General features: G+C 37.9%; 1 protein-coding gene across 13 annotated transcripts in view; it reads left to right on the top strand.

Moving 5' to 3' along the window:
- The window catches only part of PKNOX2 (PBX/knotted 1 homeobox 2), a 1,550,023-nt gene that overhangs the window by 1,055,873 nt on the left and 475,085 nt on the right, over positions 1-19,065 (top strand). The window contains exon 3 of one of the 13 annotated variants that reach the window (XM_053691429.1): positions 14,112-14,221. The exons of the other annotated variants lie outside the window; for them this stretch is intronic. Coding sequence (XP_053547404.1) covers positions 14,135-14,221 — 87 coding nt within the window. The 5' untranslated portion in view covers positions 14,112-14,134. The remainder of the gene's footprint in view (positions 1-14,111; positions 14,222-19,065) is intronic. 13 annotated transcript variants of the gene reach the window in all.

Genomic DNA, 19,065 nt, shown 5'->3' with positions numbered 1-19,065 from the left:
ATTTATTTCTCTTGTGGTGTATCTAGTCCACGGCCCGCCCTGTCATTTTAAGGCAGGTGTTTTTTAATTTTTAAACTACAGTCACCACTGCACCCTATAGTTTCTCCTTTCTCTTGCTTGTCTTCGGTCGAATGACTGGGAGGTGACAGTTAGGGGAGGAGCTATATAGACAGCTCTGCTGTGGGTGATCCTCTTGCAGCTTCCTGTTGGGAAGGAGAATATCCCACAAGTAATGGATGAATCCGTGGACTGGATACACCACAAGAGAAATAAATTTATCAGGTAAGCATAAATTTTGTTTTTGCTTTTTCCTCAACCAATCATATAAGTGGATGAGGGATCAGTGTGTATTGATTATTTTGCCTTAACCAATCATATAAGTGGATGATGGATCAGTGTGTATTGGTGCTTTTACCTTAACCAATCATATAAGTGGATGAGGGATTAGTGTGCATTGGTGCATTTCCCTTAACCAATCATATAAGTGGATGAGGGATCAGTGTGTATTGATTTTTTCCCTTGACCAATCATATAAGTGGATGGGGGATCAGTGTGCATTTGTGCTTTTCCCTTTACCAATCATATAAGTGGATGAGGGGTCAGTGTGCATTTTGCTTTTCCCTTAACCAATCACATGAGTGAATGAGGGGTCAGTGTGTATTTGGCTTTTCCCTAAACCAATCACATGAGTGGATGAGGGATCACTGTGTATTTTGCTTTTTCCTCAACCAATCATATAAGTGGATGAGGGATCAGTGTGTATTGATTATTTTCCCTTAACCAATCATATAAGTGGATGATGGATCAATGTGTATTGATTATTTTCCCTTAACCAATCATATAAGTGGATGAGGGATCAGTGTGCATTGGTGCTTTTCCCTTAACCAATCATATAAGTGGATGAGGGATCAGTGTATATTGATTTTTTCCCTTGACCAATCAAATAAGTGGATGAGGGATCAGTGTGCATTGGTGCTTTTCCCTTAACCAATCATATAAGTGGATGAGGGATCAGTGTGCATTGGTGCTTTTCCCTTAACCAATCATATAAGTGGATGAGGGATCAGTGTGCATTGGTGCTTTTCCCTTTACCAATCATAGAAGTGGATGAGGGATCAGTGTGTATTGGTGCTTTTCCCTTAACCAATGATAGAAGTGGATGAGTGCTTCTCCTGTGATATCTTTAGCACAACCAGACTATGGTTAAATTAAGAAAATAAAAACTAAAGCTGGTGCACAGCCTGGGAATAAAGTGTCACTCCTTGTTTTGGACAGTGGTGTTGTTGGGACACATTGGGTGCATGTTGCCACTCTGTGGTCTGTAGGTAACATTAGGCGCTTCTATAATTATAGCTCTTACTACATGTTTTTAACCATTTTGAAAGACCTGGTTATTTTATAGCTGCAGTGAAGACTTGTCACATTCATATGTCTGCTAAGGTTTATCCCTACCATGCAGCCAGGTATAGTGAATTTTAACTACTGTTTTTGCTAGGTGGTTGTTTTGTTTTGTTTGTTTGTTTGTTTGTTTTTTTTGGGGGGGGGTCTGTCAGTAACTTTAGTTACTTTTGTCCTTTTTTTTTTTTTGTCCTACATGTCAGGGTTTTTCCCCCTGATTTTTAGATAGAAAAAAATGATATAAACTTTGAACAGATCTAAACTTTTTTTTTAGTTTCACTAGAATCTGGTTGTTTATTGTTCGTTTCAGCTGTGCTGCGTATTTGCAATTGAAAAGAATTATTTACGGTTATGAATAATTAAAAACTCAGTTTTCCTCAAAAGTGAATCCTCAGGGGATTTTAAACAAGTGTACCCATTAGGCATAAATCTAATTTATGTCCCTTTGTTTCAGCAACCTGCTGAGTTTGAGCCAAGAAAACGTGTCAGCAGTAACTGCAGCTTCTGCATACTGAGGGGTAAAACGCGTGAAGACCCAGATATAAACCCCTCTCCACAAATGCTGCAATTTTTCATTGATTTGTTTGTTGTTTTTTTCAACACAGAAGTCAGGTTCAGACTTAATTTTAACCAGGTTTGTTTAATGGAATTAAAATGTGTTTGTATCAGCTGTTAACCATTGCTAAATCTGCTTTTTAACCTCTCGGCTGCCAGAGAAGATAACAGTGCATGCAAATAAAGTGGTTAAGAAAACAGTAAAATATATTTTGTATTTCCTTCATATATATCACAAAGTAACTACAGTTTATGTGTCTGCTAGTTAGTTTCGGTTCAAAATTAGATTTCAGAAAGTATAAAACACATTTGTGTGCGCTTTTACTGCTCTAGGACATCATATATTCTACTGATGATTGCATGTGAGATGTGAGTACGTCTGACATGTTCCTAGCACCGTGTTAATTATGTATTTATTTTCATTCTGTAGCGGTCATATTGAGTACATTGTCATGTAAAAAAATGATAGTGCAGTTTTGTTTTATATTCACACCCTTCAGCTTGTCTGCTGTTTTTTACTGCCTAGAATTAACCCCTTGTATGAAATAGAGGGCTGCAGGTTTTTTTTGTAGGAGTATCGGATAGTTTGCTCTGACAGCAAACAGGTTAATGGAACATGTCACTTCAAAATGCGTCAGAGAGGGTTTATCTCTTGTAAATATAAAACGCTTCTAAAAACGACTAGCGCGGTACAAGTCTTCAGGCTACACCATAGTCAGTGTTTAATAGATCCTGGCGGCTTAGCTGATAAAGTACAAACATCAGCTGAATATATCAAACCAATGAACTGGTGTTAGGTACAAAACTGCCAGGAACAATAAGTAGAAACCTTATTAGATTGTGAGGTAGATAAAATATCACAGGGAAAGTCACTTGTGAGAATGAGACTTGAGTGCAGTAAAGCACAGAAGCTAATTCCAGGGAATAAATGAAATGTAGATAAACAATGAATACCCAGCGCTATAATAAAGGTTACACAATCTGTCTGTAAATAAACCGCCCTAGAACATTTTTAAAGAAGGATGCAAACCAATAAATTACAGACTCTCCCGTACGATATGGATTTATTACATGCAAATGATATAATAGTACATTAGAATGTAACAATATAAACCTATTTATATGGATCCATATAAAGAAATGTACAAAAAAGGTAAAATCCCAGAAAATCAGTTCCAAAGAAACAGTCCCGAAAAAATAGTCCCACCTGTATCCCAAAGGGATGTTTTACTCTAAACATAAATAGGATATATCCTATAAAATATATATAAGTAATTTTAATGCTGCTAAAAATAAATAGGATATATACTAACAATGTGAGTCTATATATATTTTAGGATATATCCTATTTATTTTTACTCGCACATTGCACATGTGCCAGAGATAATCAATAAAACTTATATACAGCTGTCTGTTATCTGCTAGTACACCCAGTTTATGTCCATGATCTCTGGCCTGTTTCACTGGCTATTCATGTTTTTCTTTTTAAAGACGATTTATGCACTTTGATGACTGTCACTTGTATGTGACATCCAGTTACATTCAGTGAGGTCAGAGGCTGGTGATGCACTACATCACACATTATATAACTGTTACTTGTATGTAACATCACAGTATATAACTGGCACCTGTATGTGACATTGCACAGTATATAACTGGCACCTGTATGTGATATCATACATTATATAACTGCCACTTGTATGTGACATCACACATTATATAACGGCCACTTGTATGTGACATCATGTATTATATAACTGTCACTTGTATGTGACATCATGTATTATATAACTGTCACTTGTATGTGACATCATACAGTATATAACTTGCACCTGTATGTGACATCACACAGTATATAACTGTCACTTGCATGTGGCATCACACATTATATAACTTTCACCTGTGTGTGACATAACACAGTAGATAACTCACTTTTATGTGACATCACACAGTATATAACAGTCACCTTTATGTGACATCACACAGTATATAACAGTCACCTTTATGTGACATCACACAGTATATAACATTCACCTGTATGTGAAATCACACAGTATATAACTGATACCTGCATATGGGATTACATGATATGTAACAGTAACCTGTATGTTATATTACATGCTATATAACTGTACTTATATGTAAAACGACATGCTATATAACTGTCACCTATATTTGAAATTACATATTACATAACTGTCCCCTATATGTGAGATTACATGATATATAACTGTCACCTATATGTGAGATTACATAATAAATAACTGTCACCTATATGTGAGATTATGTGATATATAACTGTCACCTGTATGTGAGATTACATGCTATATACTGGTCACCTATATGTGAGATTACATGATATATAACTTTACCTATATGTGAGATTGCATGCTATATAACTGTCACCTATATGTAATATTACATGATATATAACTGGTCACCTATATGTGAGATTACATGATATATAACTGTCACTTATATGTGAGATTACATGCTATATAGCGGTCACCTATATGTGAGATTACATGATAAATAACTGTCACCTATATGTGAGATTACATGCTATATAACTGTACCTATATGTGAGATTGCATGATAAATAACTGTTACCTATATGTGAGATTACATGATATATAACTAGCTATATGTGAGATTACATGCTATTTAACAGTCACTTATATGTGAGATTACATGCTATATAACAGTCACCTATATGTGAGATTACATGATAAATAACTGTTACCTATATGTGAGATTACATGATATATAACTACCTATATGTGAGATTACATGCTATTTAACAGTCACTTATATGTGAGATTACATGCTATAAGTGTCACCTATATGTGGAATTTTAGGATATATAAATGTCACTTTTATGTGAGATTACATGATAAATAAGTCACCTATATGTGAGATTGCATGATATATAACTGTACCTATATGTAAATTTACATGATATATAACAGTAACCTGTATGTGATATTACATGCTATATAACTGTCACCCATATGTGAGTTTACATGATATCATTGTCACCTATATGTGAGATTACATGCTATATAATTGTCAACTATATGTGAGATTATATGCTATATAACTGTCACCTATATGTGAGATTACATGCTATATAATTGTCACCTATATGTGATATTACATGCTATATAATTGTCACCTATATGTGATATCGCATGCTATATAATTGCCATTTATATGTGAGATTACATGATATATAACTGTCACCTATATGTGAGATTACATTATATAACTTTCACCTATATGTGAGATTACATTATATAACTGTTACCTATATGTGAGATTACATGATATATAACTAGCTATATGTGAGATTACATGCTATTTAACAGTCACTTATATGTGAGATTACATGCTATATAACAGTCACCTATATGTGAGATTACATGATAAATAACTGTTACCTATATGTGAGATTACATGATATATAACTACCTATATGTGAGATTACATGCTATTTAACAGTCACTTATATGTGAGATTACATGCTATAAGTGTCACCTATATGTGGAATTTTAGGATATATAAATGTCACTTTTATGTGAGATTACATGATAAATAACAGTCACCTATATGTGAGATTGCATGATATATAACTGTACCTATATGTAAATTTACATCATATATAACAGTAACCTGTATGTGATATTACATGCTATATAACTGTCACCCATATGTGAGTTTACATGATATCATTGTCACCTATATGTGAGATTACATACTATATAATTGTCAACTATATGTGAGATTATATGGTATATAACTGTCACCTATATGTGAGATTACATGCTATATAATTGTCACCTATATGTGATATTACATGCTATATAATTGTCACCTATATGTGATATCGCATGCTATATAATTGCCATTTATATGTTAGATTACATGATATATAATTGTCACCTATATGTGAGATTACATTATATAACTGTCACCTATATGTGAGATTGCATGATATAACAGTCACCTATATGTGAGATTATTTGATATATAATTTACCTATATGTGAGATTACATGATATAACTGTCACCCATATGTGTGATTGCATGCTATATAACTGTACCTATATGTGGGATTACATGATATATAACTGTCACCTATATATGAGATTACATGATATATAAATGTCACCTATATGTGAGATTACATAATAAATAAATGTCACCTATATGTGAGATTACATAATAAATAAATGTCATCTATATGTGAGATTACATTATATAACTGTCACTTATATGTGAGATTACATGATATAACTGTCACCTATATGTGCGATTGCATTCTATATAACTGTACCTATATGTGGGATTACATGATATATAACTGTCACCTATATGTGAGATTACATGATATATAAATGGCACCTATATGTGAGATTACATAATAAATAAATGTCTCCTATATGTAAGATTACATTATATAACTGTCACCTATATGTGAGATTACATGATATAACAGTCACCTATGTGTGATATTACATGCTATATATTTGCAACATATATGTGAGATTGCATGCCTATATAACTGTAACCTATATGTGAGATTGCATGCTATATAACTTTCACCTATATGTGAGATGGCATGATATAACGGTCACCTATATGTGAGATTACATGATAAATAACTGTCACCTCTAGGTGTGATTATATGATATGACTGTCACTTATATGTGAGGTTACATGATATATAACTGTCATCTGCATATGGGATTTTAGGGTACATAACTGGTTCCTGTATATGGGATTGCATGGCACATAACTGTCACCTATATGTGGGTGTTACATGGTGTATGACAAATTTCAGTGGGTCCGGATGACTCTCATCCGAGAGTTTTTTTTAATAGAACATTAGTTCTGTTCTAGCTGCAACATTAATTAATATTTTTAGCCAATCACTGTTGATAGAAGTTGTTTCAGATAATTGTTGCATTACTTAAAGGGACAGTCTACAGCAAAAATGTTCTTATTTAAAAAGATAGATAATCCCTTTATTACCCATTCCCCATTTTTGCATAACCAACACAGTTATATTAATATACTTTTTACCTCTGTGATTATCTTGTATCTAAGCCTTTGCAGACGGCCCCGTTATCTAAGTGCCTTTGACAGACATGCAGTGTAGTCAATCAATGAAGACTCCTAAATAACTTCACGGGAGTGAGCACAATGTTATCTATATGACACATGTGAACTAGCACAGTCTAACTGTGAAAAACTTTCAAAATGCTCTGAGCTAGGAGGCGGTTTTCAACGGTTTAGAAATCAGTTTGAGCCTAGCTAGGTTTAGCTTTTCAAAAATACCACCAAGGGAACAAAGCAAATTTGATGATAAAAGTAAATTGGAAAGTTGTTTAAAATTGCATGCCCTATCTGAATCATGAAAGTTTAGTTTTGACTTTACTGTCCCTTTAAGTAACACATTTTCATAAAAAGGGCAGAAGAGTAGACTCTGGTTAACCACAGATGTGTAAATTTAACATCAGGAGTAGCAGGAAAAAAATGTGTTTTACATAAAGTGAGACAATATACAGATCACAAACAGTAAGATTTTAGTAGCTAATTTGAAACTGTCTTACACAACAAATGCAAAAATGGCATTGCCTTCAGCTGGACTTAAGAGTAATTAAGTAGGTAGGATGTTGGTTTAAGGATAGACATCTGGGCCTCAATCCGATATGCAGCGTCGCCTGCAAAAGCCGGCAACGCCAAATTTTGCGCTGGTTTGGTATCACATATACGGCGTAACATAGAAGTTACGCTCGTATATTTCTGCCTTCGGCCGTAGTTTTTTGGCCCATAGACAGGTATACCAAACCAGAGCAGTTTGGTATCCAATATACAGCGTAAGGACTTACGTGGCGAAAATGGAGAAATCCTACTCCATTTTCACCTCGCCACAAATTGCTGGCGTAGTAAGCCTTACGCTGTGTATTGGAGCCCCGTAACTCCCTAAACTGGCTGCAAAATAAAACCTAACGCATGCGCAATGTCTATCTACCTGTCAACCGTGATCCCCCGCCGCAATCTCTAATAAAGTGTTTAACCCCTAAACCGCCGCTCCCAGACCCCGCCGCCACCTACATTATCTATATCACCCCCTAATTTGAGCCCCCTACACCGCCGCTAGCTACATTAAATGTTTTACCCCCTAATGTGAGCCCCCTACCCCACCGCCACCTACATTAACTATGTTACCCCCCTAATATGATCCCCCTACACCGCCGCCACCTATTTAAACTATATTAACCCCTAATGTGAGCCCCCTACACCGCCGCCACCTATATTAAATTATTAACCCCTAATCTAATCCCCCTATACCGCCACCACCTATATTAAATTAATTAACCCCTAAAATACTAAAATTTCCCTACCACTAAACCTAAGTCTAACCCTACAAATAGCCCTGAAAAGAGCTTTTGGCGTGGCATTGCCCCAAAGTTAACAGCTCTATTGCCAGCCCTTAAAAGGGCTTTTTGCGGGCCATTGCCCTAAAGTAACCAGCTCTTTTACCAGCCCTTAAAAGGGCTTTTTGCGGGGCATTGTCACAAAGTAATCAGCTCTTTTGCCTCTAATCTAAATCCTCCTACACCGCCGCCACCTATAATAAATGTATTAACCCCTAATCTAATCCCCCTTACACTGCCGCCACCTATAATAAATGTATTACCCCCAATCTAATCCCCCTACACCGCCGCCACCTATATTAAAATTATTAACCCCTAATCTAATCCCCCTACACCGCCGCCACCTATATTAACCCTAATTATATTAGGGTTAATATAGTTATTATATTATATATATATTAACTATATTAACCCTATCTAACTCTAACACCCCTAAATTAATTATTATTAATATAAATCTAAATAATATTAATAATATTAACAAAATTATTCCTATTTAAAACTAAATACTTATATATTAAAATTATTAACCCCTAATCTAATCCCCCTACACCGCCGCCACCTATATTAAATATATTAACCACTAAACCTAAGTCTAACCCTAACACCCCCTAACTTAATTATTATTAAAATAAATCTAAATAATATTAATAATATTAACTAAATTATTCCTATTTAAATCTAAATACTTACCTATAAAATAAACCCTAAAATAGCTACAATATAATTAATAATTACATTGTAGCTATTTTAGGGTTTATATTTATTTTACAGGTAACTTGGTATTTATTTTAACTAGGTACAATAGCTATTAAATAGTTAATAACTATTTAATAGCTACCTAGTTAAAATAATTACCAATTTGCCTGTAAAATAAATCCTAACCTAAGTTACAAATACACCTACACTATCAATAAATTAAATAAACTACAAATATCTAAACTACAATTAAATACACTAAACTAAATTACAAAAAATAAAAAAAGATTACAAGAATTTTAAGCTAATTACACCTATTCTAAGAACCCTAATAAAATAAAAAAATTCCCTACCCTAATCTAAATTACAAAAGTAAACAGCTCTATTACCAGCCCTTAGAAGGGCCTTTTGTGGGGCATTTCCCCAAAGTAATCAGCTCTTGTGCCTGTAAAAAAAACAACAACCCCCCCCCATTACAACCCACCACCCACATACCCCTATTCTAACCCACCCAATCCCCCCTTAAAAAAACCTAAGTCTAACCCCCAAGTGCTCCTTACCTGTCCTGAAGACCGGCGGAGAAGGTCCTGTTCCAGGCGGAGAAGTCTTCTTCCAGGCGGCGACCTCTTCTTCCAGGATCCAGCCGGATTGAAGACCAATGACCGCGGAGCTGAAGACCGGCAATGCTGGAACTGAAGATCGGCGACGCTGGAACCGAAGACCTCTGGAACTGAAGACTGGAGCCGGAGCGTAGAGGATCCTCTTCATACGATCGCCGCCGTACAGTGAATAGGAATTCAAGGTACGCAATTAAAAATGGCGTCCCTTAAATTCCTATTGGCTGATTTGAGCCTTCAAATTCAAATCAGCCAATCGGATGCGAGCTACTTTAATTCTATTCGCTGATTTGAATAGCCAATAGAATAAGAGCTACTGTAATTCTATTGGCTGATTAGAATAGCCAATAAAATTACAGTTGCTCTTATTCTATTGGCTATTCAAATCAGCCAATAGAATTAAAGTAGCTCGCATCCGATTGGCTGATTTGAATTTGAAGGCTCAAATCAGCCAATAGGAATTTAAGGGACGCCATTTTTAATCGCGTACCTTGAATTCCTATTCAGTGTACGGCGGCGATCATATGAAGAGGATCCTCCACATTCCGGCTCCGGTCTTCAGTTCCAGATGGACGGTCTTCAGCTCCACGGTCATCGGTCTTCAACTCCTCCGCTCCGCGCCGGCTGGATCCTGGAAGAAGAAGAGGTCACCGCCTGGAAGAAGACTTCTCCACCTGGAACAGGACCTTCTCCGCCGGTCTTCAGGACAGGTAAGGAGCACTTGGGGGTTAGACTTAGGTTTTTTTAAGGGGGGATTGGGTGGGTTAGAATAGGGGTATGTGGGTGGTGGGTTGTAATGGGGGGGTTGTTGTTTTTTTTACAGGCAAAAGAGCTGATTACTTTGGGGAAATGCCCCACAAAAGGCCCTTTTAAGGGCTGGTAATAGAGCTGTTTACTTTTGTAATTTAGATTAGGGTAGGGAATTTTTTTATTTTGGGGGGCTTAGAATAGGTGTAATTAGCTTAGAATTCTTGTAATCTTTTTTTATTTTTTGTAATTTAGTGTTTGTTTTTGTAATTTAGTTTAGTGTATTTAATTGTAGTTTAGTTTAGATATTTGTAGTTTATTTAATTTATTGATAGTGTAGGTGTATTTGCAACTTAGGTTAGGATTTATTTTACAGGTAAATTGGTAATTATTTTAACTAGGTAGCTATTAAATAGTTATTAACTATTTAATAGCTATTGTACCTAGTTAAAATAAATACCAAGTTACCTGTAAAATAAATATAAACCCTAAAATAGCTACAATGTAATTATTAATTATATTGTAGCTATCTTAGGGTTTATTTTATAGGTAAGTATTTAGTTTTAAATAGGAATAATTTAGTTAATATTATTAATATTATTTAGATTTATTTTAATAATAATTAAGTTAGGGGTGTTAGAGTTAGATAGGGTTAATATAGTTAATATATATAATATAATAACTATATTAACTATATTAACCCTAATATAATTAGGGTCAATATAGGTGGCGGCGGTGTAGGGGGATTAGATTAGAGGTTAATAGGTGGCGGCGGTGTAGGGGGATTAGATTAGAGGCAAAAGATCTGATTACTTAGTGACAATGCCCCGCAAAAAGCCCTTTTAAGGGCTGGTAAAAGAGCTGGTTACTTTAGGGCAATGGTCCGCAGAAAGCCCTTTTAAGGGCTGGCAATAGAGCTGTTTACTTTGGGGCAATGCCACGCAAAAAGCCATTTTCAGGGCTATTTGTAGGGTTAGACTTAGGTTTAGTGGTAGGGAAATTTTAGTATTTTAGGGGTTAATTAATTTAATATAGGTGGCGGCGGTATAGGGGGATTAGATTAGGGGTTAATAATTTAATATAGGTGGCGGCGGTATAGGGGGATTAGATTAGGGGGTAATTAATTTAATATAGGTGGCGGCAGTGTAAGGGGGATTAGATTAGGGGTTAATAATTTAATATAGGTGGCGGTGGTATAGGGGGATTAGATTAGGGGGTAATTAATTTAATATAGGTGGCGGCGGTGTAAGGGGGATTAGATTAGGGGTTAATATAGTTTAAATAGGTAGCGGCATGGTAGGGGCCTCACATTAGGGGGTAATATAGTTAAAATAGGTAGCGGCGGGGTAGGGGGCTCACATTAGGGGGTAATATAGTTAAAATAGGTAGTTGGTATCACATATTCGGCGCAAAGACTTATGCAGCTAAAATTGAGAAATTTTACTCCATTTTCACCTCGTCAGTGGGTGGGGTTTACTGTTAGGATGGACTTAGTATTTTTTTGATGTAAAAGAGCTGTTTAATTTAGAGCAATGCCCTACAAAAGGCCCTTTTAAGGGCTATTGGTAATTTAGTTTAGATTAGGGGGTGTTTTTATTTGGGGGGGGGCTTTTTTATTTTCATAGGGGTATTAGATTAGGTTTAATTTTTTATTTTAGATCATTTGGTTTATTTTTTTCTGTAATGTTAGACTTTTTCATTTTTTGTAATTTTAGATTTTAGTTTTTTATGTTAGTTTATTTTATTTTAATTGTAACAGTATTTTATATTTAATGTAATTGGGGTTAATTTAGGGGGTGTTAGGTTAGGGGGCTTAGTAATTCAATTCGTTATTTGCGTTGTGGGGAGGTTGGCGGTTTAGGAGTTAATAGGTTAATTATGTTTATTGTGATGTGGGGGATGGCGGTTTAGGGGTTAATAGCTTTATTAGGTTTAATGCGTTTTGGGGGAATGACGGTTTAGGGGTTAATAGGTTAATTAGATACTTTGCAATGTGGGGAATGGCGGATTAGGGGTTAATAAATGTATTAGATTGCGATGTGGGTGAATAGCGGATTAGGAGTTAATAGTTTAATAGGTATATTGTGTTGTGGGGGGTTGGCGGTTTAGGGGTTAATACTTTTATTATTAGTTATGATGTGGGGTGATGACAGATATAGGGATTTTGACGTGTCAGGTTTATTTTTGAGAGACGGGTTAGACTTTTATTGGCGATTTTAACCTTTTTAAAAAAAATTCTTATGTGCCGGAAGTTTCTAAACTGCCCTAAGTCACTGGCGACTCCAGAAATGTGTATTTACTTATATTTCTGGACATCGCTAGTTTATCCGTCTTACGGCAGTTTAGGATGTGCAGGGTGAAATTACGGGTGACGCAGGTTTCAGATGTAATCTCGCCCCAGGGGTTTTGATTAAGTGCATTTAAATGAGGGTCAGTCATTAGTGGTGTGCCTCATGGGGTCAGCTTCTGGGCCTGTTTTGTTTTTACCAGTGATACTGATAGTGGGCTCCAAGCTAAGTTGTTTCAGATAATACAAAAAATTATAACAGAGTTGCATTCATGAAAGGGTAGTTCAAGTGATGTTGATTATAGATGTGATGGGTCTTAACTGACAACAACACAAGAGGAATGGCATACAAGATGATTTCTGAACATGGTCTAAACTATAGAGATTTTCTTACCATGCTTTTTCATACACATTCTAGGGAGAAAGACAAGATGTCTATGTATAGATAGAAAATACATTTTTGTCTAATGCATTTTTACCCAGAAATCTTTAAATAAATGATGTGTATAAAATAAAGCAGCCTGGACTAAAATACTCAAGCTACCAGACCCTGGGTTCAGAGCTTACAAAGCACCATGAGATAGTACAGCGAGTCCACTACTTGGGTAGATAGTTGAGGGAGGGTCATACAAAGTGTTAGAAAGTGAGAGGCAGAAGGATGTCAGGAGCTACCAGTCACAGACAAGCAATAGTAGAAGTTCTAAAACCCAACAAGAACCGGTACTAAATATATGCTCATGTTCTACCACCACATTCTTCTCCACTCTTCTCTTCTGTATGGTAAGACATTTATATCTAATTATAGCATTCAAGACCACATCCCTGGTTGTTTTAAGTACTTCAGTATGCTAGAAATAATATCCATTTACTACTTTACGTCATCTGCATTTTATGGAAGCTCTGTTAAATGGGGCTACAGTGATTTCATAGAAAGTACGGTTATTTACAAGCAAACAATCATGTGACACAGCAATCCCATAAGTACAGGAATATGTATGTTAGATTCTATGTAAACAGGAAGTTAGGAAAATCACAGAACTATTTATTTGTTTTCACTGAACATTCTAAAGCCATCAATAAAGGTCCCTTCTCTAGCAGAACATTAATAGAACGCTCTGGTATGAAATGCAGTTACAAATAGAGCTCTCTGTGTGTTATCAAGGGTCAGCAATAGGGAAATATTTTCTGGCCACATGATGCATCATTGAATTTGATTCCTGACTGATCAACAAAGTCTCCAAATTGTTTCAGACTTATTTGTAAAGTGGGTTATTAGTTGCTATGTAATCCATGAGTTAATGCTCACTGTGATTGGGTTACCTTATATACATTATTAATAAAGCTGACCTTTCTCCTATTTAACAGGGCCCTAGATGTGAATCAGTCCCATGATGCAACATGTGTCCCCAGCGCCAGCTCTGACAATGATGCCCACACAGACCGTGCCCCCACCCCCTTACCAAGAGAGTCAGCAGGTGAGTGCGCTCACACCTAGTGTAGGGTGTTCTGTTATTCTCTAATTATTCCTATTCACTGGTGGGGCAATCAGGGTTAATGCATTATACATAATTATTATTTTTACACCTACAAGCTTACTAACCCTTATAGGGTTTTGTGCCACAGCATCAAGCCTGACATAATGCCCATCATGTACCAACGTGAAAGAGCAATAGCTGAATACTGCAGCTCTCTAGGGAAGTTTTACAGCCACCCCGCTAATAAGCTGTAAATGAAGGATTCCCTAGCTGGGGCTCAGGGGAATTAGTGACAGCAACACACACAGTGATTTACCCAAGCAGGGATATACTACAGATCTGCTCAACTCAGGGTCCTCCATACTTGAATCTGAGAATCCAGTTTCTATTGCTACCTTCCTCTAGGTACCATCTGTCTGTTCTATCTATTTCATGTGCCGGGTTTTGTGAAAACTTAATGTGTTCTTTGAAAGGAACCTTAATGCCTTAGCTGTCACAGGTTGTAGGATATTGTATAGCATTGGATTGTGTATCTGGTAGACGTGAGGTTACATCCTCATCTTTATGGATCTAAAGGGACTTTGTATTAGAAAACTGTTGGTCCGAAAATATTTTGTCCAGCTTGTCTCTTGGAGTCTCCTGTGTTTTCCAGGTGATGGAACAACAATTTGCATTCTTTAGTCTTACTTAGTAAACCTGAAGCCCAGATATTGCAGAAACTGTCCTGGATAGACCCCAGAGATAATGCACTCTGAGCTGACAATTTGCGACCCCAGAGATAATACACTCTGAGCTGACAATTTGCAGTCATAATGTAAAAAGAAAAGGCATTTTCTTTTGTCCAATCTAACAGCTGAGAATACTGAACATAAATAAAGTTCACAAATGCAGGAAATTTTTAATAAGTAAGAGGTTACCTGCTTTGGGTGTAAGAAACTCATTGCTATATATTACATCAAAGCCCCACCCCCATCCACTCCCCTGAGGAATGTGTACAAACAAGCTTTAAAAATGTTGTGGTGTTGTATGTAAACGGCAGTGCTAAGGGATGGTGGTGGTATTAGCCCCAATAAACTGCAGCTTTTCCAACTACCCTGGCTTGCCTTATAGATACTATACGCAGACAGTCAGGAGCTATAGGAGGGAAGTGCAGGCTACAGTGAGGCGCTTTAGGAGGGAATGCAGGCTACAGTGAGGCGCTTTAGGAGGGAAATGCAGACTACAGTGAGGAGCTTTAGGAGGGAAGTGCAGGCTACAGTGAGGAGCTATAGGAGGGAAGTGCAGGCTACAGTGATGAGCTTTAGGAGGGAAGTGCAGGCTACATTGAAGAGCTTTAGGAGGGAAGTGAAGGCTACCGTGAGGAGCTTTAGGAAGGAAGTGAAGGCTACCGTGAGGAGCTTTAGGAGGGAAGTGCAGGCTACAATAAGGAGCTTTAGGAGGGAAGTGCCGGTTACAGTGAGGAGCTTTAGGAGGGAAGTGCAGGCTACAGTGAGAAGCTTTAAGAGGAAAGTGCAGGCTACAGTGAGGAGCTTTAGGATGGATGTGCAGGCTACAGTGAGGTGCTTTAGGAGGGAAATGCAGGCTACAGTGAGGAGCTTTAAGATGGAAGTGCAGGCTTCAGTGAGGAGCTTTAAGATGGAAGTGCAGGCTACAGTGAGGAGCTTTAAGATGGAAGTGCCGTCTTCAATGAGGAGCTTAACAAGCTAGATGGAAGTGAAAATATTCAAACCCCTTAATCTCAGCTAGAAACCCCTAAGACTCACTGTTTAGAAGACCATTGTCTGCTCTTCCAAATGATGTCTTGGGGGTTAAAGCACAATTAAACAAATAAAAACACATTTTTAACATATTTACGCTTAGAACAGACTGTCAAAAAGGGCTAAAGACCCCCAAGACCCCATGTTTTAAAGCCAAGTAACCTCTCTTCAAAATAAAAATCCTATATAGGTTGTTTAATTGCCAGGTGATGGTTGTGGTAATAGTGATCACCTGGCGTGAATAATTATGCATTCATTTGAGTAGAGGTTCATGGGAGCCGTATGTACACATCAAAGTTATATAACTATACTCAGAGGCCCTAATTTATATGATGATAACCCATTCTTTTTACTGTATAGTTTAAGAGAAAAATATACACTAGTTTATAACCCTGTTTATTATCATTTTAATAAAAATATACACTTTGTTTTTACACATTTTGATAGGGGTGGGAATAGCTCAGCGTTTAAAGGGTTAATTATTAAAGATACATAAGTGTAAAAAAACATAACTTATGCTTACCTGATAATTTAATTTCCTTCTGTATGAGGAGAGTCCACGGCATCATTCCTTACCGTTGGGAAATACTGAACATGGCCACCAGGAGGAGGCAAAGACACCCCAGCCAAAGGCTTACATACTCCCCTTCTTCCCTCATATCCCAGTCATTCTGTCAAGGGGACAGGGAACAGTAGGAGAAATATCAGGGTATAAATGATGCCGGAAGAGAAAAACAAATTTCAATCCGCCCATCGGAGTATACTGGCGGGCGCCGTGTACTCTTCTCATACAGAAGGAAATTAAATTATCAGGTAAGCATAATTTATGTTTTCCTTCTTAATATGAGGAGAGTCCACTGCATCATTCCTTACTGTTGTGAAAACTATACCCAAGCTCTAGAAGACACTGAATGATAACGGGAGGGGTAAAAAAAAGGCGGACCCTAATCTGTGGGATCCACAGCCTGCAAAGCCTTTCTCCCAAAAGCTGCTTCTGCCGTAGCAAAAACATAAAATTTGTAGAACTTTGAAAAAGTATGTAAGGAGGACCAGGTAGCCGCCTTACAAATCTGATCCATAGAGGCCTCGTTCTTAAAGGCCCAAGAGGAAGCCACCGCTCTAGTGGAATGAGCCGTAATCCGCTGAGGAGGTCTAAGTCCCGCTGACTCATAAGCTAAGTGTATAACACTCCTCAACCAAAAAGATAAGAAGATAAGGAAGTCGAAGAGGCCCTCCGACCCTTACGCTTCCCAGAGTAGATGACAAACAAGGAAAAGTTTGTCTAAAATCCTTAGTAGCTTGAAGATAAAACTTTAAAGCTCGAACCACATCCATATTATGAAGCAAACGTTCCTTCAAAGAAGAAGGATTAGGACATAAGGAAGGAACCACAATCTCCTGATTGATGTTACGATCAGACACCACCTTAGGAAGAAAACCCAAGCGGGTAAAACAGCCTTATATGTTGGGAACACCAGATAAGGAGGCTCACATTGCAAGGCAGCCATTTCAGAAACTCTGCGTACCAACGCAATAGCCAATAGAAAAAGAACCTTCCAGGACAACAATTTGATGTCAACCGAATGCATAGGCTCACACAGAGCCCATTGCAAAAATTTTAGAACAAGATTCAAACTCCAAGGTGGAGCGCTAGATCTAAACACAGGTCTGATCCTGATCAGAGCCTTAATGAAGGATTGCACATCAGGGAGCTCCGCCAGCCTCTTGTGCAGCAAAACTGAAAGGGCAGAAATCTGTCCCCTCAGTGAACTGGCAGAAAGGCCCTTCTCCAGACCCTCCTGGAGAAAGGAAAGAATCCTGGCAGCCTTGACCTTATGCCAGGCGAAATCACGCTCTTCACACCAGAATAAGTAAGCTCTCCACACCCTATGATAGATGCGGCGAGTAACAGTCTTATGAGCCTGAATGAGAGTGTCAATAATCCTCTCAGAAAAAGCTGTTTTGGCTAAGACTAAGCATTCAATCTCCACGCAGTCAGCCTCAGAGAATATAGATTTTGATGAACAAAAGGACCCTGTTCCAGCAGATCCCTGCGACAAGGTAACTTCCATGGAGGAGATGAGGACATCCCCAACAGATCCGTGATCCACATCCTTTGCGGCCATGATGAAGCAATCAGTATCAGTGATGCCTGCTCCTGCTTGATGCGGGCCACTACATGAGGGAGAAGTTATAACGGTGGAAAAATGTAAATTAGATTGAACCTCCAAGGCACTGCTAATGCATCTGTTAGCTCCACCTAAGGATCCCTGGACCATGACCCATATATGGGCAGCTTGGAATTGAGCCGGAACGCCATGAGATCTATCTCTGGTGTCCCCCATCTGTTTGCAAATCTCCGCAAACACCTTGGGATGGAGAGACAGGATGAAAGTATTGTCTGCTGAGGAAATCCTCTTCCCAGTTGTCCACACCCGGAATGTGGATCGATGACAGCGAGCAGTTGTGGTCCTCTGCCCACTCCAGAATCCGAGATACTGCCCTCATTGCTAGGGAGCTCCTTGTACCCCCTAATGGTTAATGTAAGCCACCAAGGTTATGTTGTCTGATTGGAATCTGATAAACTTGGACGAACCCAGAAGATGCCAAGCCTTCAGAGCATTGAAGATTGCTCGAAGTTCCAGAATGTTGATCTGGAGGAGGGATTCCTCTGGAGTCTACAGGCCCTGTGCCTTCTTGGCACCCCAAACAGCTCCCCTTCCTGATAGACTTGCATCCGTAGTGGGACAGGTGATCTGAACAGAGCCACCAGGAGAGCGATTCTCTCGACCGGTTGTCCAGAGAAATCTGTTGAGACAGATCCAAATGATGAATTGTGTAAAATGGACTAATATCTAGAAGTCCCTGTATACACTGATGCGTTTCCGATCCCTAAGAGGGTGGCGGATATTGTTGCTAGGGAGTGGGAAAGACCAGGTGTACCTTTTGTTCCCCCACCTATCTTTAAGAAAATGTTCCCCATAACTGATCCCAGGCGGGACGCGTGGCAGACGGTCCCTAAGGTAGAGGGGGCAGTTTCAACACTAGCCAAGCGCACAACCATACCAATTGAAGACAGTTGTGTTT

Source organism: Bombina bombina, chromosome 8, assembly GCF_027579735.1.
Source record: "Bombina bombina isolate aBomBom1 chromosome 8, aBomBom1.pri, whole genome shotgun sequence".
Classification (NCBI taxonomy): Eukaryota; Metazoa; Chordata; class Amphibia; order Anura; family Bombinatoridae; genus Bombina; species Bombina bombina.
This window is presented reverse-complemented; position numbering and strand designations above follow the sequence as displayed.